Genomic DNA, 19,129 nt, shown 5'->3' with positions numbered 1-19,129 from the left:
ACACACACACACACACACACACACACACACACACACACACACACACAAGCTCATGGGAAAAGATAGCATGACATGCTCAGAACAACTCACTTATAGATACTGAAAATGACATATGACTAGAAGGCAATGCAAGGGAACTTTTCTGGGGTGTTAGAAATGTTCTGTATCTTGATTTAGGCTGGTAGTTACGTTGATGTAGACACTGATCAAAACTCACTGAATTGCATCCTGAAGATCTGTGCATTTCACTGTAGGTCAACCTAACCTCGTTTTAAAACAGGTCAATTACTCAAAAAAAAAATGATGCTTATTGATACTCATAAAAACAGTAATATCTAAAGTTTAAAATAATCAGCAGGCATGTTTAAATACAGGCCTGCACATAGAGAGAGGTCAGATTTCATAGAATTACATGTACATATATAATGACCTTTTAAGGCGGCTCGAGATGTGTTGCATTTTCCCTGCACTAGGCATAAATGGGGATGGCGTTTACCCTGGGACTTGCCCTCCCATGGCTGGGCCAGAGGTCCCCAGCCTGGCTGGAGGGCGGGCATACGTGATGGATGTGGCCTATAGCTGTTATCCATATACCCTGCAGTGCCTGAAGAAGGAGATCCTGGCGAACTAGAGAGGGCAGGGGGGTCGGGAGTACTGATGTCAGGCCAGCAGGTCAGAGATGGAACGGGACAGTTCCCGGAAGGGACAGTTCCTGGGATAGCTGGAGTTGCCCTTTGACCCCGTGCCCTTAGCAGTGTGAAAGTGGGGGACAGGGACAGCTGACAGTGGCGTTTAGTGAGCACCGGGGCAGGCTTTGATGGGTGGTCACAGGGAGAGATAGAGGGCCCTAAGCCTTCCGGGGCTTGATCTCTCCCCTTTCAGGATCAACCTCCCCATCCAGACCTTCTCTGCTCTAAACTTCCGAGGTAAGTGCGTGTTGGCAGGTGGATGCTGGGGTGGCAGGGGGCAGGAGTCCAGCATGGGCACTGCCCAAGGCCAACCAGGGAGGGGGGATGGAAGCTGGGGTCTGGGAAAGAGAAAGGGGGCTGCTGCAGGTAGGTGGGAAAGTTTAGGTAGGGGCACCTTCTAACAGAGAGAGCTTTTTATTTTATTTCATGGTATTATATTATATTGACCATGTCCCCTGCACCTTCTGGGAGTATTGAACATCGGCAAACAGCTTCTATTCCCAATATACCCAAACTCTGAAGATACCAGGGGTGTCCTTGGGGGTCTGGCAGCAGAAGCATCTAGAGCCACACACCCTGGGCTACAAGGCACCCACCAGCCATTGTCTGGCAAATTGCCAAGCACCCCCCACCACCCCCACCCCCCAGCTGCTTGTTGAACACATTCAGTTTGCTGGAGCAAGATGTTGGATGCACGTTTAAAAAAAAAAAAAATGAAGCCAAACCTTAGCAAAGGCAAACAATTAAAAGAACGAGCTCCTAGGGCATTCTGCCATTTTGACATTAATAATATGCAGATCGAGTGGCTTTCCAACCCCAGAGAGCAGAAAAACATGCTATAATGATACATTAGGAAAGCAAGTCGGAGTCCTTGGCAGTGTCGCCTTTCCTAGATCAAACCTTTTTTGTCTTCGATGTTCGTTTCCATCGGGAAAAATACACGCTGTGCTCCGCCGAGTTACAACGTTCATCACAGGCTGGTTGCTCGCTGAGGTGATTTATGAACACCAAACTCATAATCCCCAGGACCTAAATTTGACCCACCCTATAAAACTCAGAACCTCTTTTTTCAGGAATTTATGCAGACACCCAAGTGTGAGCCTTGCAATTGAAACCGCTTAATGCTTTTTCAAATCAATGGCTCTGTGGCCATGGTAGTGCATTGTTGCTAGGGTTTCACGGCAAAGAAACTGAGGCCTAGAGAGGCAAGGGACTGGTCACCGGCATAGTGAATCAGTAACTGACTCCTGTCTGTCTCCCTTTCATTAAGACATTGTTTACTGATCTGGACTCTTTTTTTTTTTTTTTTAAGATTTATTTATTTATTTTAGAGAGAAAGGGCAGGGGGCAGGGGCAGAGGGAGACAGAGTCTTAAGCAGGCTCCGTGCTGAGCGTGGAACCTGATGTGGGGCTCAAGCTCATGACCCTGAGATCACGATCTGAGCCAAAACCAAGAGTTGGATGCTTCACCGACTGTGCCACCCAGGTGCCCCTCATCTGGACTCTTAAAGGGGGCTGGGTACCATGAGGTCCTCCAAAACAGTATTTTGGGACTGGGTTTGGGGTTCTGTCAGGGTACAAATTCACACAAGGCTGTGTTGGACCCCGGGGGTGGAGAGGGGGTGAAGAAATGTGTGAGGAGTGGGAACGTTGGGTGGCCTGGGGCCTCAGGGGTCCCCCACTTTCCTGAATCAGCTCATAGCTGGAGCACATCTATTGGCTCCTGAGCCCATCTCAGCCATGGGACTGTCCCCAGCATCTGTAGAGCCACCTGCTGGGTGCTGGGCTTAAGGGCAGGCTATAAAGTCTTGCTGCAAAAGTAATAGGCCCATCTTGAGGGGGTAGGAGTCTTCTGAGCTATCACTCCATGGGACCAGGGATGGACTCCCAGTCCCTGGAGTGGCCCAGGCCTGGACCTGGTCAGGCGGAGTGTGTGGATGGATCTGTTACAGAAACAAGCCCGGAGCAAAGGGGTTCTGAGGTCCATACCAAGAAGACGGTGATGATCAAGACCATCGAGACCCGGGATGGGGAGGTGAGCCATCTGCCTGGTTCCCTTAGCCTGGTGGGGGCTCTGGGGTATGTCTGTGAGGCTGTCACCCAGATGCCTTCCACCAGCTGTGCTGGTTCAAGGCCCTGCCTGGAGGGAGAGGGGCTCCTGCTACACTGGAGTGGGTGGGGGGGGGGCACAACCCAGGGCTGGGGCTCCATTCTCCGGCCAACACTGTTTTGGACTGGGCTTCTCTTCCTCCCCAGGTTGTCAGTGAGGCTACACAGCAGCAACACGAGGTGCTCTAAAGCCAGAGGTCCCTCTGCCACCAGAGACCATCCTTGCCCCTGTCCTCACTGCCTCCTGAAGCCAGCCTCCTTCCATCCCAGGGCACCACACCCACACCCAGCCACAGTGCTCCCCTCACAGCCTCTGACCCCTGCTCACCGACCACCACGCATGGCCCCCCTGTCCAGGGGCTCCCCACAGGGGCCATGGCCCACCCCTGTCCAGGCACAGGCAGCCCCAGCTATCTGAGTCCTGGATGTTGGACATGAGTGAGCCTGGCTCCTAGCTGCAGAGCCAGCATGGAACCAGGGGAGAGCAGTCCCCTCCCACCTCTGTGACCTCAGGCCCTAGCCTCTGCCTTTGGAGAGGGGCCCCAGGGCAGGATCGGGATGGAACCTATAGACCCCCCCACTCCCTACTCCCTAGCCTGGGTCAGAGAAACAGGGCAGCCGCCCCAGCAAGCCGGGCAGGTGACTGGAAGACTAGCCCCTGTGGGAACGGGGGCTAGAAATGGACCCCAAGGTCCCTACCTTCCCCAGGGTGGGCTTAGAAAGCAGGGGCTGCAAGAGGGAACCCCCGAAGGTGCCAGATGTGGGAGCAGGAGACTCAGAAGGAGAGAGGGTGAGTGAGATGCTGGCGTGGAGAGGAGAGGTGAGAGGCAGAGAGCGGTCTCAGGCAAGCGGAGGGGTGCCCCCCTCCGTGCCTGCCCCTCCCCTGCAGCAGGGGCTCTGGACAAAAACAATAAAAAGAGAAGTACTAGCCTAGCACGTCCCTGGATGTGTTGATTGCCTGATCACCTCTGGGGGCCCCTTGAGATGGACTATGTGCTGGCTTCCTGCCCACTCAGACTGTCCCCCAGGGCCTGTCACCCCTGCTGTTCCCAGAACCTCCCAGCCTTGCTGTGTGTATGTGGCCTATGGTGGGGGGGGGGCAGGGGGCTTTTGTTAGGGAGCTTTGAATACCTCCTGTTAGACCCCAATTCCTGGAATGCCCCCCTGGGGCCCCCTACCCCAGCTTCAGACCATCAGGCTACAGGGACACCACCTGCTGTTCTTTCTGACAGACACAGACGGGCTCTGAAGTAGGGCTCTCCTATTCCCTTCCCCAAAGCAGCTCACAGCCCTGTCCCATTAAATCTGCCTGAGCACCTTCTACGGACAGGGGCCGATTCAGGAAAAATAACAATGTTAAGAAAAATAGAAAGTTCTATCTTGTTTTTGGAGAAGAAGACTCTAAAGATATCATTTCATCCTACGTTAACCTAGACTTTCAATGCAATGCAATCTCAAGGAAAATACCAAAGGGAAATTTGGGGAGAATTTGGTAAGCATAGGGGAGGAGAATGTAGGACATATGAAAAAAAAAAAAGAGGAAATCCTGGAACAAAATATTAACACAGGTATGTTAAAGGTTTCTGTGGGGAACGCTTAATGATTCTATATGTGCTTGGGGGCCATTGGGTAGCCAAGCGGGGAAGGAGTGAAGCCTGTCTTTTTTCAGTCCTTCCAAAAAATAAATTTCAGATGGGTCCGAGATTTAGGAAGCTTGATGGATCCATATAGGCTTCGGCCTTCAAGTTAGTCCTCACAGATTTAAGAGATTACTCTTTAAAGGAGAGAAAAAGAGGGTAGGGATCACAAACATGGTAAACTCAGACAGTCTGTAAGGGAAAAAAAAAAAATCCAAAACCTAATAGGGCTTTAGTCTTAAGTTCCCTAGTCTGACATTCCTAACTGGCTTTTTCCAGAAACTTCCAAAGGCTTTCTGGTGTCTCTTTCTTCCTCTCCTTGGATGCTACCCTTGCTCATAAATTGCCCCTTCCCTTTGGGTTAAGCAGCTCCTCCCTATAAGAAGACCCCCTTCTCTATGGTATTCTTCAGCTTTCCCTGGGGAGCACCATGGGCACACCCAGGGTCCCCACCCTCTACCACTGGTGACCCGTGGTCATTTCTTTCCCCCTAGCACCCTAGTGGGATGAACGCTGCAAACCTCAGAACTACCCCCAATCAACCCATAGTGGAATTCCAAGTGAAATTAGAAGTAGCATTTGCAGTGTCTTCACCCTGGGATATAGGAGGAGGGATGGGTGAGGGGCTTACTCCTGAGCCTAGCGGGGGCCCTGGAACCTGAGCCAGTCTCTCTGTGAGAGAGATGCTTGGGTGAGGCTGGGCTCGGGTGGATACGAGGTGGTGTACGTTATCTCTGAGTAATGTCAGGAGCCTCTCAGCAATTTCTTCTTTCCCTTAAATGAGTACGCTCGCTCATCTATCCCATAAAGGATAAAGGGATGCACAGGTCAGGGAAGGTCTTAGAGGCATCCCTACCCTCCAAAAAAGCTTAGGTGTAGACTAGTCACTAAAGTGGAAAGAATCTAGAAATCTTAGACTCTCAGAGTCAGGTGGCAAGTCCCCCAGGGAGTGATGCCCACAACCCGGAAGTCGCCTCCCCAGGCTTGCCCTAACATTCTGATGAGCAGTCATCAAGCTCTGCTTGAATGTCTCTGGTGTCGGAGAACACACTACCTCCTGACTCCTTGGAGCTGGGGATAGCTCTGTCAGTCAGAAAGCCCTCCTCCTCAGCACACATCAGTCTCTTGTGACTACTACCCACTTGTTCAGAAAAGAGAGGAGGCTCAGACCTACCCTGTGTCCCCAGTGGGGAAGCATTCTCTGAGCAGAGGCTTCCTGGGACTAGAAGTCCTCTGGTTCTCGGGGTGCCTGGCTGGCTCGGTTGGTAGAGCGTGTCTGCCTCTTGATCTTGGGGTTGTGAGTTCAAGCCTCACGTTGGGTATAGAGATTACTTAGAAATAAAATCTTTCAAAAAACAAAACTGGGGCGCCTGGGTGGCTCAGTTGTTAAGCGTCTGCCTTCGGCTCAGGTCGTGATCCCAGGGTCCTGGGCTCGAGCCCTGCATTGGGCTCCCTGCTCCGTGGGAAACTTGCTTCCCCCTCTCCCACTCCCCCTGCTTGTGTCCCTCTCTCGCTGTCTCTCTCTGTCAAATAAATAAATAAAATCTTAAAAAAAATAAATAAAAAACAAAACCAAAAAAATCCCTAAGTAGAAGTCCTCTGGCTCTAAGTCCTCTGCTTTGCCTATCTCCTTGGGAGCTGGACAGTGAGGCAGGGACTCTAGGGCAGGAGACATGGTTATGGTGCTCCCAAAGAATGGACAAAATAAGCCAAAAAAGATCTGGGTTCCATGTGGTCGTACACATGCACCCCATCACCTCCATGGTGGCATGGCAAAACCTCTCCCTGTTCCTTGGGACGGTGTCTTGTCCTCTGAGACTCTGAACATCACGAAGAAAGAAGAGAGCTCACAGAGGTCTGAGTCACTTCTCACTGGACCCAGGGGACCCATTTCTAGACCAACTCAGATCCCACCTGAGGAGTGAGGTAGGAAGGATTATGGAGGCACATGTGTCCCTAAGCCTTCCAGTCCCCCAGCCCTTCCAGGGCTCAGTGGACACGGTCCTGCCCTCTCTGTCTACTCTGACTTCCCTCCTCTCCCTACGCCTGAGACCTTACCTCCCACCCACCGGCCCCTCCCTCTTCCTCCTCTCACCTGCTTGCCCAGGACACTTGGGCAAATATGTCAATGACCTCTGGTTCAGGACCAGAATGCCAGCCAACAAAGGGGAAGGTTTTCATCGTTTTACTCACACCCGTTCCCTGGTGCCCGGGAGAGTGCTTGCTCTATAGAAGGTGCTCATTAAATATTTAACTACTTGTTGAATGAATACCCACTGAGCGCTTTTATTTACTTTTCTCTAAATTAAATATTTACTGGGAAGGCTGATAGCCCCCACTTCATTCACTGATCCAACCAACATTTACTGACCTTTGACCATGTGCCAGGCGCACGGGGCATCATTATGACCCGCGGGAAACTCCTCACAGCCCAGAGAGGTGGGCTGAACTGCCAAGGTCACACAGCATTATCTGTGGTTAGAAGACCAGGCCCCAGGCTCCTTGGTCTCTGGAGTCCAGGAGTCTAGATCTCTTTCCATGACACCATAGGCTTGTGATCGCGAGGCAGGGCAGACTGGCAGCACAAAGCCAGCCAGGCGCCAGGCCGCAGGGCACTATGGGGCCCATTCTGAGGGACAGATGAATGCCTGCCGCCAGCCAGCTGCCCTGGGTGGCGGGCCTGGCCAGAGCTGGATGGCTTCCGGGGGTCACAGCTAGTGCGGGCTCCTCCAGGAGAGGGCGCCAGCGACTCGCACGGCCAGTGCCCTCCCTATCCAGGCCCACACACCCCTGAGCACACATCAATGGATGCCCCCATTCCGGACACTCGGCCAGGAGATACACAAGCCATGTTCCAGGCCCTGTGCCAGTCCTTTTAAATAGTTAATATTCATTTTAATATTTAATATAATAATTTAAAGCCATCACAACAACCTAAGTCAGATCATGTAATTCCTCTGCTCAAAATCCTCCAAGATGACTTCCCGTTTTCACTAGGAATAGAAGTGCCATGGCCTACAAGATGCTAGGCTATCTGGTCTGTGCTACCCATCTGACCTCATGTCTCTACCCTCCCTCCCTACCACTCCTGCCAGCCCCGCTGGCCCCCTGGTTCTTCTAGGAGCCTACTGGGCACATTCCCCCCTGCCTGAAGCAGTCCTATCCAGACATCTGTACCATTTGCTTCCTCAGTCCTTTAAGACTGGCTCAGTCATTCCCAGTGAGGCTCCAAACCACCCTATTAGAAAGTCCACGCCCCATCACACTCCCATTTCCCTTGCCCTGCTCCATTTCTCCCACAGGGGCAGGAATCCTTGTCTATTTTGTTCACTGCTACATCCCTACTGCCTAGAACAGTGCTGGGCACAGAGGAGGAACTCAAAAATGTTTGTTGAATGAATGAAGAAACCCTGAGTTGAGCTACCCCATTTTATAGATGAAGAGACTGAAGCTTAATGATGTTAAGTGACTTGCTCAAGACCACGCAGTTCATGTATTCAACCAACCAACCAAGCTTTATAGACCACCTACTGCATGCATTCTGAGCAGATTGTTGAGGTCCAGTGCTAGATGGCTTTGGGTTACTGTTTTTTAAAATAGTCTCGGGGCATCTGGGTGGCTTAGTCAGTTGGGTGTCAGATTCTTGGTTTTGGCTCAGATCATGATCTCAGGGTCCTGAGATCGAGCTCTGCCTCAGGTTCCATGCTCAGCAGGGAGTGTGCTTGAAGATTCTCACTTTTTAGCCCTCCCCAACTCACATGTGCACACGCTCTCTCTTTTAAATAAATAAATAAATCTTTAAAAAATTAAAAAACAAAATAGTCTCTTCCTTTGTTCTTGATGTTCCATCTGCTTGCGAAGCCTTCCCCCATATATTTACCTTTTAGAATTACATTTATGTGTAAAACTTCAATTTATCATCAGTGGTTGCCAGGGGTTGGTGGAGGGGGTGTGGTTGACCACAAAGGGGATGTTCAGGCAAATATTTGGGGTGATGTTCTGTATGGTCCTGAGGTAGAAGATACACGATTCTCTGCATTTGTCAAAACCCGAAGAACTGAACAGCACAAAGAGTAAGTTTGAATGCATGCAAACAACAAAGAAATTTCATTCCTCAAGGCTTTTAATCCCCATGGACATAATTCAGAGCTTCAATGGTCTCTTCTGTACCCTCTGCATTCATCCACACAAGCACACTTTGACTTTGGTCTCTGCGAGTGAGGGGGGGAGATGAGGTGACATTGAGAGTACCTTTCTCCACCTCAGGATGACTCAGGGCTCCTCCTTTGGCTCCTCTCTGCCTTCCCAGGCTTCACCCCTCTGGGCTCAAGGTCATGCTTAGATCTCTCACCTGAACTTTTGTTGAGCTTTTTATTTTGAGATAACTGTAGATTCACATGGAGTTATAAGAAACAATACAGCTTTCCCCAATGGTACCATCTTGCGTAACTACAGTACAATATCACAACCAGGAAATTGCCATTAGTCCATCCACCTTCCTGAGATTTTACCAGTTTTCCTCACACTCATTAGTGTGTATGCATGTGTGTGTAATTCTATCTGTGCAATTTTATCACATTTGTAGATTCGTGTGACCACCACCAGTCAGCATATGGAAATGCTCCCTCACAAGTCTCACTTGAACTTTTATTTTATTTTTGTTTATTTTTTTTTTTTTAAGTAGGCTCCACGTCCAGTGTGGAGCCCAAAGTGGGGCTTTAATTCATGACCCCGAGATCAGAACGGGAGCTGAGATCAAGCGTCGGACGCTTAACTGACTGAGCCACCTAGGCGCCCCTCACTTGAACTTTTAAAAAGCGGTAATGTCTTATCTTGATGTTTGTCAAAGTGCAACCCTTAGAAGCCTCAGAGTCACCTGGGGCCACCTATTAAATGTGCAGATTCCTGGACCCTTTCAGCCCTCCCTACACACCTGGGTCTCTGGGGGGTGGGGCCTGAGTGTCTGCACTTTGACCAGGCACCATCCTTTGAGAACCACACTGTAACTGGCCTCCAAACTCCAGTTCACCCTCAGCACCGTGGCTGCCAAGAGGCATCCTTCTAAAACACAGCTCTGACCATGTTAGCCTACTGCTTAACACCCTCCAGTGGTGCCCACTGCCATCTTAGCGAGCAAAACTACCACCTCCACTCACCCCAACCCCCTGCACTTCAATCCATCCAAACTTCTCTGACTCTAGAACATGTCATCTACTTTCATCATGCTCTGATTTAGGTCATGCTGTTCCCTCTGCCTGGAATGTCCTTCCCACCTTTCTCTGCCTGTTGCAACCCTTCTTCCACTACCCATTTTTACAGATGAGAACCAGGAGGTTGAGAGAGTTTCATTATCACCCACCAAGTAAGGGCAGGGCCAGCTGGGAGCCTGAATCCACCCAACTCTCTGCTTCTAGGCTCCCAGTTCACCAGGCTGGCATGGAGGCTGGGGGAGGTCACTGGTCCTTCTTCCTGGCTTTCTGCTTGCCTCCACTTGGGCCTGCTTCTCCATCTGCCTCTCAGACATGTCCTCCAGAACCTCCTCTCCCTCTCCCCCAGCTGGGAATCAGAAGCCCGAGGAGAGGGTGGAAGCACAATGGGATTGAGCCCAGGAGTAACCCAACTCCAGACTCCTGAGTGGGCTGGGGGCAGGGGCACCCTAGGGGATGGGACCTGGAATAAGTCTTCAGGGACCCGTTGGAGCAAGGGGCTGGAGATAGGGGCTCCTGGAGAGTGGGAAGGAGCAGACTGGAGTCCAAGTCCCCTCCTCTGCTGCCCCCTCCCTCCACTGCTCACTCGCAACCCGAGCCGGGGGGCCTAAAAATAGCCCCCGAGGCGCAACCGCCGGCCGCCCTGGTGACCTTCTGGGTAACACAGGCCGAAGGCGGGCGGGCAGCAGGAAGGCAGGGCACCGGGCCCCCCAGGACTCATCTCCCAGGGCACCATCCCCCCGGGTGCCCCCGTGGCCGTCCGGTTCCAGAGACCTACCCCCTCCAGCCCAGCTCGCAGAGGCCATGCAGAAAGCCCGGGGCACGCGAGGCGGGGACGCGGGCACGAGGGCACCCCCCAGCCCCGGGGTACCCCCCAAGCGAGCCAAGGTGGGGGCCGGCGGAGGGGCGGTGGCCGGGGCGCCCGCCTTCCTGCGGCCCCTGAAGGACGCGGCGGTGCTGGCGGGCGGCGACGTGCGGCTGCGGGTGGCGGTGAGCGGGACGCCCCAGCCCAGCCTCAGCTGGTTCCGGGACGGGCAGCCCCTGCCCGCGCCGGCCCCCGAGCCCAGCTGCCTGTGGCTGCGGAGCTGCGGGGCGCGGGACGCCGGCGTCTACAGCTGCAGGGCCCAAAACGAGCGGGGCCAGGCCTCCTGCGAGGCTGTTCTCACAGTGCTGGAGGTTGGAGGTAATGGGGAGGCGGGGGCGCGCCACTCCGTGGGGTGGGGTGCTCAGAACCGCAGTAGGGCTGCTGGGGGAGGGGGCACGTGGGGAGGTCCTGGTTCATCCAGCCTTCTTCCCAGGTGCTCTGGCTTCTCAGCCGCGCCGACCCGGAGGTGCCAATCGAGAGGGAAGTGTGTGTTTGGGGGGGGGCGGGAAGGGGTGTCAAGGGAGAGAGGCTCCCCACAGGCAGGTCAGAGGTCAAGGGTCAGCATTTGGTAAGCAAAACCTGAGCCCCACTCAGGCCTCTCTGGGAATTCCACAGTGAAAGGCCTCCTCGTTTCCCTGGAGAGAGAGAAGATCGTCTAGGGAAAATCGCCTTTATCATCTCCAATAACAAACTTGAAACACCTTACAGGGTTGCACAGGTCTGAAAGAGGGGCGAGCTCCCCTGGTCCCACTGCAACGTTGAGGGGTGGGTCAGAGCTCCTCACAGGCCATTGCTGGGGCACGTTGGTGTGATCGGCACCAGGCTGGTTGGAGGAAACCAGTGGGTAGACAAGTATGAATAAGGTACAGAGCATCAGGAGGTGGAGCTAGGGCTGGGGGCTCCCCAGTGTATATGAGAATCCATATGCAAATCTGTGTGTGTGTGTGTGTGTGTGTGTGTGTGTGTGTGTGTGTGTATCTTCACAGGCTGGGGAGGGGCCTGGTGGTACAAACAGTTGAGGGATGGGGCTTTGTGGAGTTGGTCTGGAAAGCCAATGGGCCATGTCTGCCTAAGATTCAGAAGGCATGGAAGGGGGTTGCTCAGGCTGGTGCTTGACCCCTGCCCATGTCAGAGTCCAGGGCCAGGTTCATGTGTGAAGAGACAAACGATGATCTGAGGTAGAAGAGAGGGGACCAAGATTAGGCCTGGTACTCAGGGTCCTGCTGGGCCTGGTATGGGGAGTCAGGCCTGGGCAGACTCTCCTTGGGTCAGTGTATGGGTTTCCTTTTTAATTTTCTCAGCCTCTAAGCCAGCCAGTTGTTCTCTAGGCCTCAGACAGAGCCTTGGGCTCACTGAGTCTTGAGAACCAAAATTCTGGGGAAGTAGGCTGCAGCTGGGGAGGTGGCAAAGAGCTTGGGGATCACTGAGTGTGTCCCAGGCATTTTCAGGAGGGAATTCTCACTCCAGCTGGGTGGTGCTGTATAGGGGTACATCCTTGGGGGCTGAGGAGAAGGCACAAGGATGGAGGACCTCAGTAGCTGGAGGGGAAAGGAGGCGTGGAGGTGCAGCAGAGATGGAGCACGGGCTCAGCCTCCATCTGTCAGCACCTCCCCTCTCTCGCTTGCCCCACCCTGCTCACCCTCCTACAGTCTTCAGCACTGGTTCCTTGGACTCCCTGTGGCCAAGCCTGGGGCAGACAGAGTCATGGCTGGCTTCTCTTGACTGGCTTTGTACTTGGCCAGGTACAGGCCATTTCAGCCTGGCGTCAGGGGAAGGGACCCATCCTGGCAGAGCTCTGAGCTGGGGGAGGATCAGACTCCTTGGGGATCTTAGCTCTGGTCCTCGCAGGGCAAAGGGAACTGAAAACAGAACATAAATCAAATCCAAGGGTATGATGGATTGGTAAGAATACAGTCTGGTGGAGAGAGTTTTTTTTTTATTTAAAAACAAATTTTATTCTTTTGACGATTTTGTTTATTTGAGAGAGAGTACGAGCAGCGGGGGGAGGGGCAGAGGGACAAGCAGGCTCCTCGCTGATCAGGGAGTCCAATGTGGGACTTGATTCCAGGTACTTGGAAATCACGATCTGAGCTGAAGGCAGACACTTAACCCCTTCACCGACTGAGCCCTGAGCCGACTGAGTCACCCAGGGGTCCCAGGGAGAGAGATTTTAGGGAAGGATGAGGAAGCCCTGAGGAGTGCCATGTTTTGTTTCGAGTTGACATGACCACAGAGAACCGCAGCTCCAAACACGTCCTTTTGCGGGCGAGTACACTGTGGTCCAGAACGGAGGAAGGTCTGCCAGAAAACATGCTGCTAGTTATGGCTACCCCAGAATTAAGAACCCACCCCTCCTGGTTTCCACCCTACTCAAGGAATCCTGGAGGGAGGAGAGAGAAAAGAAAGGGAGGGGAGCTGTCCATTGTATGGAGAGTAGCCCAGGCCTTCTTTCTGGGAGGAGCCCCCTAACCTGCTAGGTTCCCCCAAAGTGGGGAGAGTGACAGGAGACTAGGCCCCCTCCCCCCCAGCAGGGCTGTGTTTCCCCGCAAGATGTGTTTCTCCAGTCCCTCTATAAGCTGAGTAGCACAATCAGCAGGGCTGAATGCTGGCTGGGCATATCTAGACAGAGGCCAGGAAGGCCATCTCCAGGCTGCTCTGCTGGAACAGCATATTTGAGAGGTGTGGGCTAAGAAGGCCCCTGGGTGTGGTGAGGACTGGATCTGGGGTCTTTTGACAGTCATGTTAACACAAGAAGAGGATTGCGCCGTGGCAAGTCACATTTGAGAACTTCTTCCTACTGGTGAAATCTTTATCCCAAGACCAGTCTTGTAATTACTATTAATTGGTGATAATTCTTAGTAGTAATTTAAAATGTTGTGAATAGCTACACGCTACTGTGTGGCAGGTGATACACCATCACATCTTTTGATATATCATCTCAGTCCCGTAGCAACCCTGGGGAAGCTGGTACAAAGGATTAAACGACATTTCTTGTACAGATAGAAGGTGGCTGAGCGGGGATGGAAGGAGGTCTGTCCTGCTGCAAAGAACGATGTGCTTAACTACTACGCCCCTTCCACATGATTTGCGGGAGGGCAGGGCTTTACTTTGGTGACGGTGGGGGACTGACTGCGTGAGCCTTGCTTCATGCTCCTCCTATTGCCCCTCCCCGCACCAGTACTTGCCCAGTTCCAGGTCTTGGTCAGGGGCAGCTGGGCAAGCAGCTCAGCATTGCTCAGACTCACTCATGGAAAACTTTCTCAGTTGGGATCCACAGCAGGAGGGCTTCAGGGTTCTCGAGGAAGCCCAGCCAGGACCTGGCTGCAGAAGGAGGCAGCTTCCTGGCTGGGATTGCTGTCTGGCTCGGCAAGACAGGGTGATGCTAAGGTTCCTGGCACTCCTGAAGCCTCAGATGTTCGCTCAAGGATGGAGGGATATCGTCCTGGCTTGGGGAGGCCGGGGCCTTGAGAAGACAGATGGGTGGCCGACTGGAGAGTCTGGAGGGTAGGACATAGAAGGGTGGGATTTGGGGTAGAGAAATGAAGAAGGCATAGGAATAGTGAAGCCAGCAGACATGCAGGCTCCTTGTAGAACCCTTAACATGGGTACAGCACCCCATTTCATTATCTAATCTTCCAATCCCAGATTACTGTAGTGATGGTTACACATAGGAGCAAACTGTGGTTCCAAGAGGGAATTTACCTGAGGTCACATAGCTAATTGAGGTGACAGAGCCAGATCTGTAGCAGTTCAGGTCCACGTTGCCTGTCCTTAGAAAGAGAGAAGCACAGAAAGACTAAGGTCAGGATTTGTCATCATTAACCATCTTTCTCCCAACCACATCCCCAAAGCCATCTTCTGGCCCAGTCTCCCAAGATAGGTGGGCATTCCTCTCTTTCAAAACATCAGGCTCCCACCTGTGTGGGCTGAGGAGCTATGTGCAAATCAAGTGACCAGACCAAGTGCCATCCTCAACGCTTGGGACATGTGTGGCTGAGGCGGGGTGGGGGCCTAAAGGGCAGGGGGTAAGGAGGAGAGGGCACAGCTGAGAGAAGGGGCAAGCTGATAGTGCTCACCATGTTAGTTGGATGTTTCATAGCCAGAGTCCAGAAGACTCTGGTTTCAATCCGAAGGGCCAAAGGTCAACAGATAGGCGTGAACCATGCTGGGGACTTCAGGGCATGGAGAGGAGAGGTTAGAGACAGGGAGAGAGGGCTTCTTCAGGCAAGGAAAAGGTGGGGAATGCACCAGAGCCTGTGTTGAGGGATATTCAGCAGGTATTTTTTTCACCAGGAACTTGGAATATCTGGATGAAAAGCCAGGAGGAAACTAGTATGGAGTTGGGGATGGGTAGGGAGAGTGTTGCCATCCATTCATGCCCAGTCCTCATCAGGGACTACATGAGAGGGGGATCCCTCAGGTTCCTGTCCTCCTAGAGATCACATCCTAGTGAGGGGAGATAGACAACATGCAATAAACACAATAAATAAGTAAAAATGTCACCGTGTGTCAGAAATGCAGAGCAGGATAAGCAAAGTGGGGGAAGGGAGAAATTAGACTTTCCAGGCAGGAAAGAGAGAAAGCAAAGAGGACGGGAGTGGGTCCATCTGGCTCAGAGGAGGGTCTGTGTGAGAGATCAGGCATGGCATGATGAGACGGGTTTTCTCCGGAAGGGGGGGAAATAGCAGAGGGGCACAGCTGCCAGCCATGGAGAGGGAAAGAGGACAATCTAGGGCCAGCTGGGGGTGGCCCACCCTGCGAGCATGCCCCAGGCCAGCCCTGTGGGGGTGAGCAGTGCAGACCCAGAGCAGGAACACAGAATCCCACAGGCCTGTCCACGGCCCAGCTGTCCCGTCACTCACGCCCGCTGCCCATTGGTTATTTTTGCTATGGAATGTGCCAGCCCCTCGGATTCTCCTAGGGAACAGGGGCTCAAGTTACCCCTCTCCTCACTCAGCTCCCCCATCTGTGAGTGGGTGTATTTGGGGGTGGACAGGGAAAGCGCCTGTGGGTGTCCAGGGTCCTCTGGCCAGAACCGATCTGGACACACGCGTGTATGCTCTCAGTGCTCATCCCCATTCATGTGTCCGAATGTGCGGCATTTGCCTTTGGGGGGTCTGGGAAACAGGACCTCCTGTATGCACCCAGAATGTACAAGACACGACCTTAAACTTAAAAAAAAAAAAAGGGCCCATAAACTCACATAACTTCAGAAGGCAAGTAAAAACTGATAGCAGTGAGTGGCACTACTTGAGTATGCTGGGATGGGGATTTGGATCTAGGGGACAGTAGAGACACGGAACCTGCGTGGCTTTAGCTAAGTGATAGGACTTCTCTGAGCCTCAGTCACTTGTCAGTTAAATGGAGCCAGTTCAGTGTTCATAAGGCGTTGTTGTGAATGAGGGAACATTTATAAAGTGCCTGGCACTTAGTAAATGCTTAAGAAACTTAGTTATAATGATTTTTGGGGGGAGGGAGGGGAGAACTGAGTTTCGCAGTGGCAAAGCGGGCACGGTGCTGAATGGGAGGAGGACAAAGAGAGTTTGGTGAGTATGCTCACCTATGAGTGAGAAGGTGCGTCGTATTTGTGACTAATAGGAGTACCTCTGGGCATCTTAGCTGGTGTGTGTGTGTGTGTGTGTGTGTGTGTGTGTGTGTGTGTGTGTGTGCCAGGGGGCAGGGACAGAGGACCCACCATCAAGAAACTCTAGGGCCCTCTCTGGCTCTCCCGAGGAACCTGGGGGTTTTCATAGTCTCGGTTCCTTTCAGCACGGAGCCCCCACCCACCAGGGCCCTTGCCCAGTGTGTGACCTAGGCGCCCCCACCCGGCGCTGTGGCCCTGCAGCGCGTTCGGGGCCGCGACGAGTTCGCTACTGCCTGGCACAGTGTAGTGCGCGCATGTTTGTGGAGTGAGCAAGTCGAGATGCGGCTGACCTTCCAGAGCGGCCCCGCGGGAGGCGAGTGGGGGTGGCGTGGAGGCCGCGTCCGGCTGCCAATGAGACGGTGGCCCGAACTCCCGTAGGGGCCGCTGCACCCCCTTCTGTGCCTCAGTTTCCCCATGTGCCCAGGGCCCAGGAGGCAGGTGCGGGGTGGGGAGGACCCGGAGGCAGGAGAGCGCCGCCCCGGGGGTCGCAGGGGAGCAGGCCAGGGAAGGGGCGCCAGGTGGGGCGCAGGCCGGCGGAGGAGGGGCGGGCTCTGGGCGCCGCCGCCGCCGCCACCGCCTTCCCCCCGCCCGGGCTCCCGCCGCCCGGCGGCTCCTTCCGCCACCGGCGCCGGCTCCCGCCCGCTCCCCCGCTCGCCCCCGGCCCCGCCTCCGACTCCGCCCCGCCCCCGCCCGTCCCCTCCTCGCCCGGCCGCCGGCGCGGCCCCCTCCCCCGCCATGAAGAAGCTGTGGGTGAAGAAGCGTTTCCAGGTGAGGGCTCCGGGGGCGGGCGGTGTCGGGAGGGGGCGGGAAGGGCTGGGCGCCCCAAGGGAGGGCGGGTCACCGCTGCCGGGCCCCGGGGGAGGGGGCGCCGGGCCCGCGCCCGCCCCACCCCGCCGCGGGGGGCCGCGGCCGGGAGCGCTCCGGGGGCTCCCCGGCCTTTGGGCAGAGCGCGTCGGCCCTCCCCGCGCGGAAGGGCAGACGGCCCCCCCCCACCCCCAGCCCAGGCCCCGTAGTCCGCAATCCCCCGCGACCCCCCGGGGAGGCCCCCGCCGCAGCTTTGGCGTGGAGTGTCCACTGGCTTCTTTGCCTCCTGGTCTCCCCTCGCCTCAGTCCAACCCCGGCCTCCCGCCCCGGCTTTCCGCAGCCCCCCAGTCTGGAGCCTTCCATCTTCCCTAGCTCCTGGAAGCCACGCACAGGGATCCGCGCCGAGCTCAATAAATTCCCCAAGCCCTCCCCTGTCCTCGGCGTACCCAGGCCTCCTTCCTGCATTCGTGAGGCTCTGGCCCTTGGGGGACCTTGCCCTCTGCTCCCCCATCACCCTCCCTGCCCGCTTGACACCTATTTCAGGTATCTGTCCTCCCCACCCCCCCACCCCCAGCAGGAATCTGTGTCCTCGTCCCTCCAGTCATCCAAGCATCCCCCACCCCCATCTCTTCCTTCACATCAGTCAGCCTCCTGTCTTGTCTCCTAGCTTCTATCTCTGGGGAGTCGCTCAGGTCCCCAGTCCTGAGAGCCTCTGTCCCCGGACTCCCAGCATTTGACCCGCAGCTTTGCTGTCCTCTCTCTTCTTCCTCCTCTGCTCCTCCCCAGAGCCAAGCCGGGTAGCCTGGAGCTCCTGCTAGGAGGGCTGAAAGGCAGGGAAGAGTGGAGACATTCCTTCCAGGGGGAAGCTGGCAGGAAGCTGGCGGCTCTGTGCATGACCCTCCTACCCCTCCGCAAGCCCCTGGAATGAGTTTCTGTTTAATATAGAGGTTTAGATGGGAGGAGGTAACGGACAGCAGGAGTGAGCTTTCCTCTCAACAACTCATTCTGGCTTTTCTCTTTCAGAAAACCGGCCACTCCCGCCGGGCCTTTGGCCGACTCACCCATGGTGCGTGGACCACAGGCTCCCTTCTTTAGCCCATGCCCACTCCTTCTCTTGGTCCATGTTGCTTCATGCCTCATGCCCAGGCCCCGAAGACAGCCCATGGGTTGTGGGATCCCCCAAAACATATCCATACCCACTCAAGGAGGTACCCTGTACCCTGCAGCTGTGGGGTGAAGGGGTGGGGGAGAATCTCACTAGCACATCCCACCATGGGCCTCGGCTCAGGGCGCTCCATCTGTGGGGCCGAGTGGGGATGAGCTCACTGTCATGCTTCGGCATCCAGCATATGGCTCCTGCTTGTCATGGCACTCATAGAGAAACTGAGGCACAGAACCAGTTAGAATCTTGGAAAGTTAAAAATATGCCCAGGAAACTTGGCTTGTAGCCTAATCACTGGGCACTTTTGAGGACCATTCAGCAGAACAGAATCAGGAAGAGCATACCTGTCACATCATGATTCAGAACAGGTCGGGGTGGGGGGGGATTGGTTTGCAAGGAAGGGTCAAAGCACAAAGCAAATCTTTTTTAAGAGAGGGTGGGCTTGACCCCTAATGGGGGGCCTGGGTCTGTGACTGGGCAGAGCACAAGCAGGTGTGTGTGTGTGCGCGCGCACATGCGCGTGACCAGTGGCAGCACCAGTAAGAGGCCAAAGGTAGAGAATCACTGGGGTAGTTGGAATAACCAGTCAAAGCATGTGCGCCCCCCCAGCTGGGCACAGTGGGAGCCTGCAGGCTGTCAGGATGAGAGATGCTCTGCCCATTCCAGGTGACTCCCTTCCCCTGCCCATCCCCACAGGGCATTTCTGGGCACTGGGCACCCTCATGCCCCCTCTGTCCTGCCTACCCACCATGCCCTGCCCCACAAACGCTCTGATAACAGTCTGTCCATGTCTCTCTCCTGCTGCTCCTATGGAAGCGAAGTTTTCCGCTCCTGCAGAAAGCAAAGTTACGGTAGGAAACTGGCTCCTGCCCTAGCCCTCCACTCCCCCTTCCTCCCTGCCCGACCCTGGCCTCTCCTCACCCTGCCTCAGCTGCACCCTGATGTGTTCCGGCTGGTTTGGGGTGGAGGACAGGCTGGCCCTGCGGTTGGTCGAGTGCCCTGACAGTACAAC

At 54.7% G+C, this 19,129-nt stretch overlaps 2 protein-coding genes across 12 annotated transcripts in view; both read left to right on the top strand.

Annotated features, from left to right (window-relative positions):
- DES (desmin) overlaps window positions 1-3,731 on the top strand; it is a 7,442-nt gene extending 3,711 nt beyond the window's left edge. Inside the window, exons 7-9 of the mRNA XM_025891146.2 lie at window positions 883-926; window positions 2,642-2,724; window positions 2,946-3,731. Coding sequence (XP_025746931.1) covers window positions 883-926; window positions 2,642-2,724; window positions 2,946-2,987 — 169 coding nt within the window. The 3' untranslated portion in view covers window positions 2,988-3,731. The remainder of the gene's footprint in view (window positions 1-882; window positions 927-2,641; window positions 2,725-2,945) is intronic.
- A 6,603-nt stretch (window positions 3,732-10,334) lies between these two features.
- The window catches only part of SPEG (striated muscle enriched protein kinase), a 55,604-nt gene continuing 46,809 nt past the window's right edge, over window positions 10,335-19,129 (top strand). For 6 of the 11 annotated variants that reach the window (XR_012374087.1, XR_012374090.1, XM_073878266.1 and 3 more), the window contains exon 1: window positions 10,335-10,825. Coding sequence is in view for 9 of the 11 variants with exons in the window: in XM_073878266.1 (XP_073734367.1) it covers window positions 10,447-10,825 (379 nt within the window). In the remaining 2 variants the exon portion in view is untranslated. Of the gene's footprint in view, window positions 10,826-16,850; window positions 16,920-17,978; window positions 18,022-18,938; window positions 18,969-19,129 lie in introns of those variants that run through there. The other 5 variants (XM_073878273.1, XM_073878269.1, XM_073878274.1 and 2 more) reach the window with 3 other exon arrangements.

The sequence above is a fragment of the Callorhinus ursinus genome, unplaced genomic scaffold, assembly GCF_003265705.2.
Source record: "Callorhinus ursinus isolate GAN/ISIS: 27379988/994484 unplaced genomic scaffold, GSC_fseal_2.0 scaffold2, whole genome shotgun sequence".
Lineage (NCBI taxonomy): Eukaryota > Metazoa > Chordata > Mammalia > Carnivora > Otariidae > Callorhinus > Callorhinus ursinus.
Note: the sequence above shows the minus strand (reverse complement) of the source record. Positions and strands in the feature narration are given on the sequence as shown.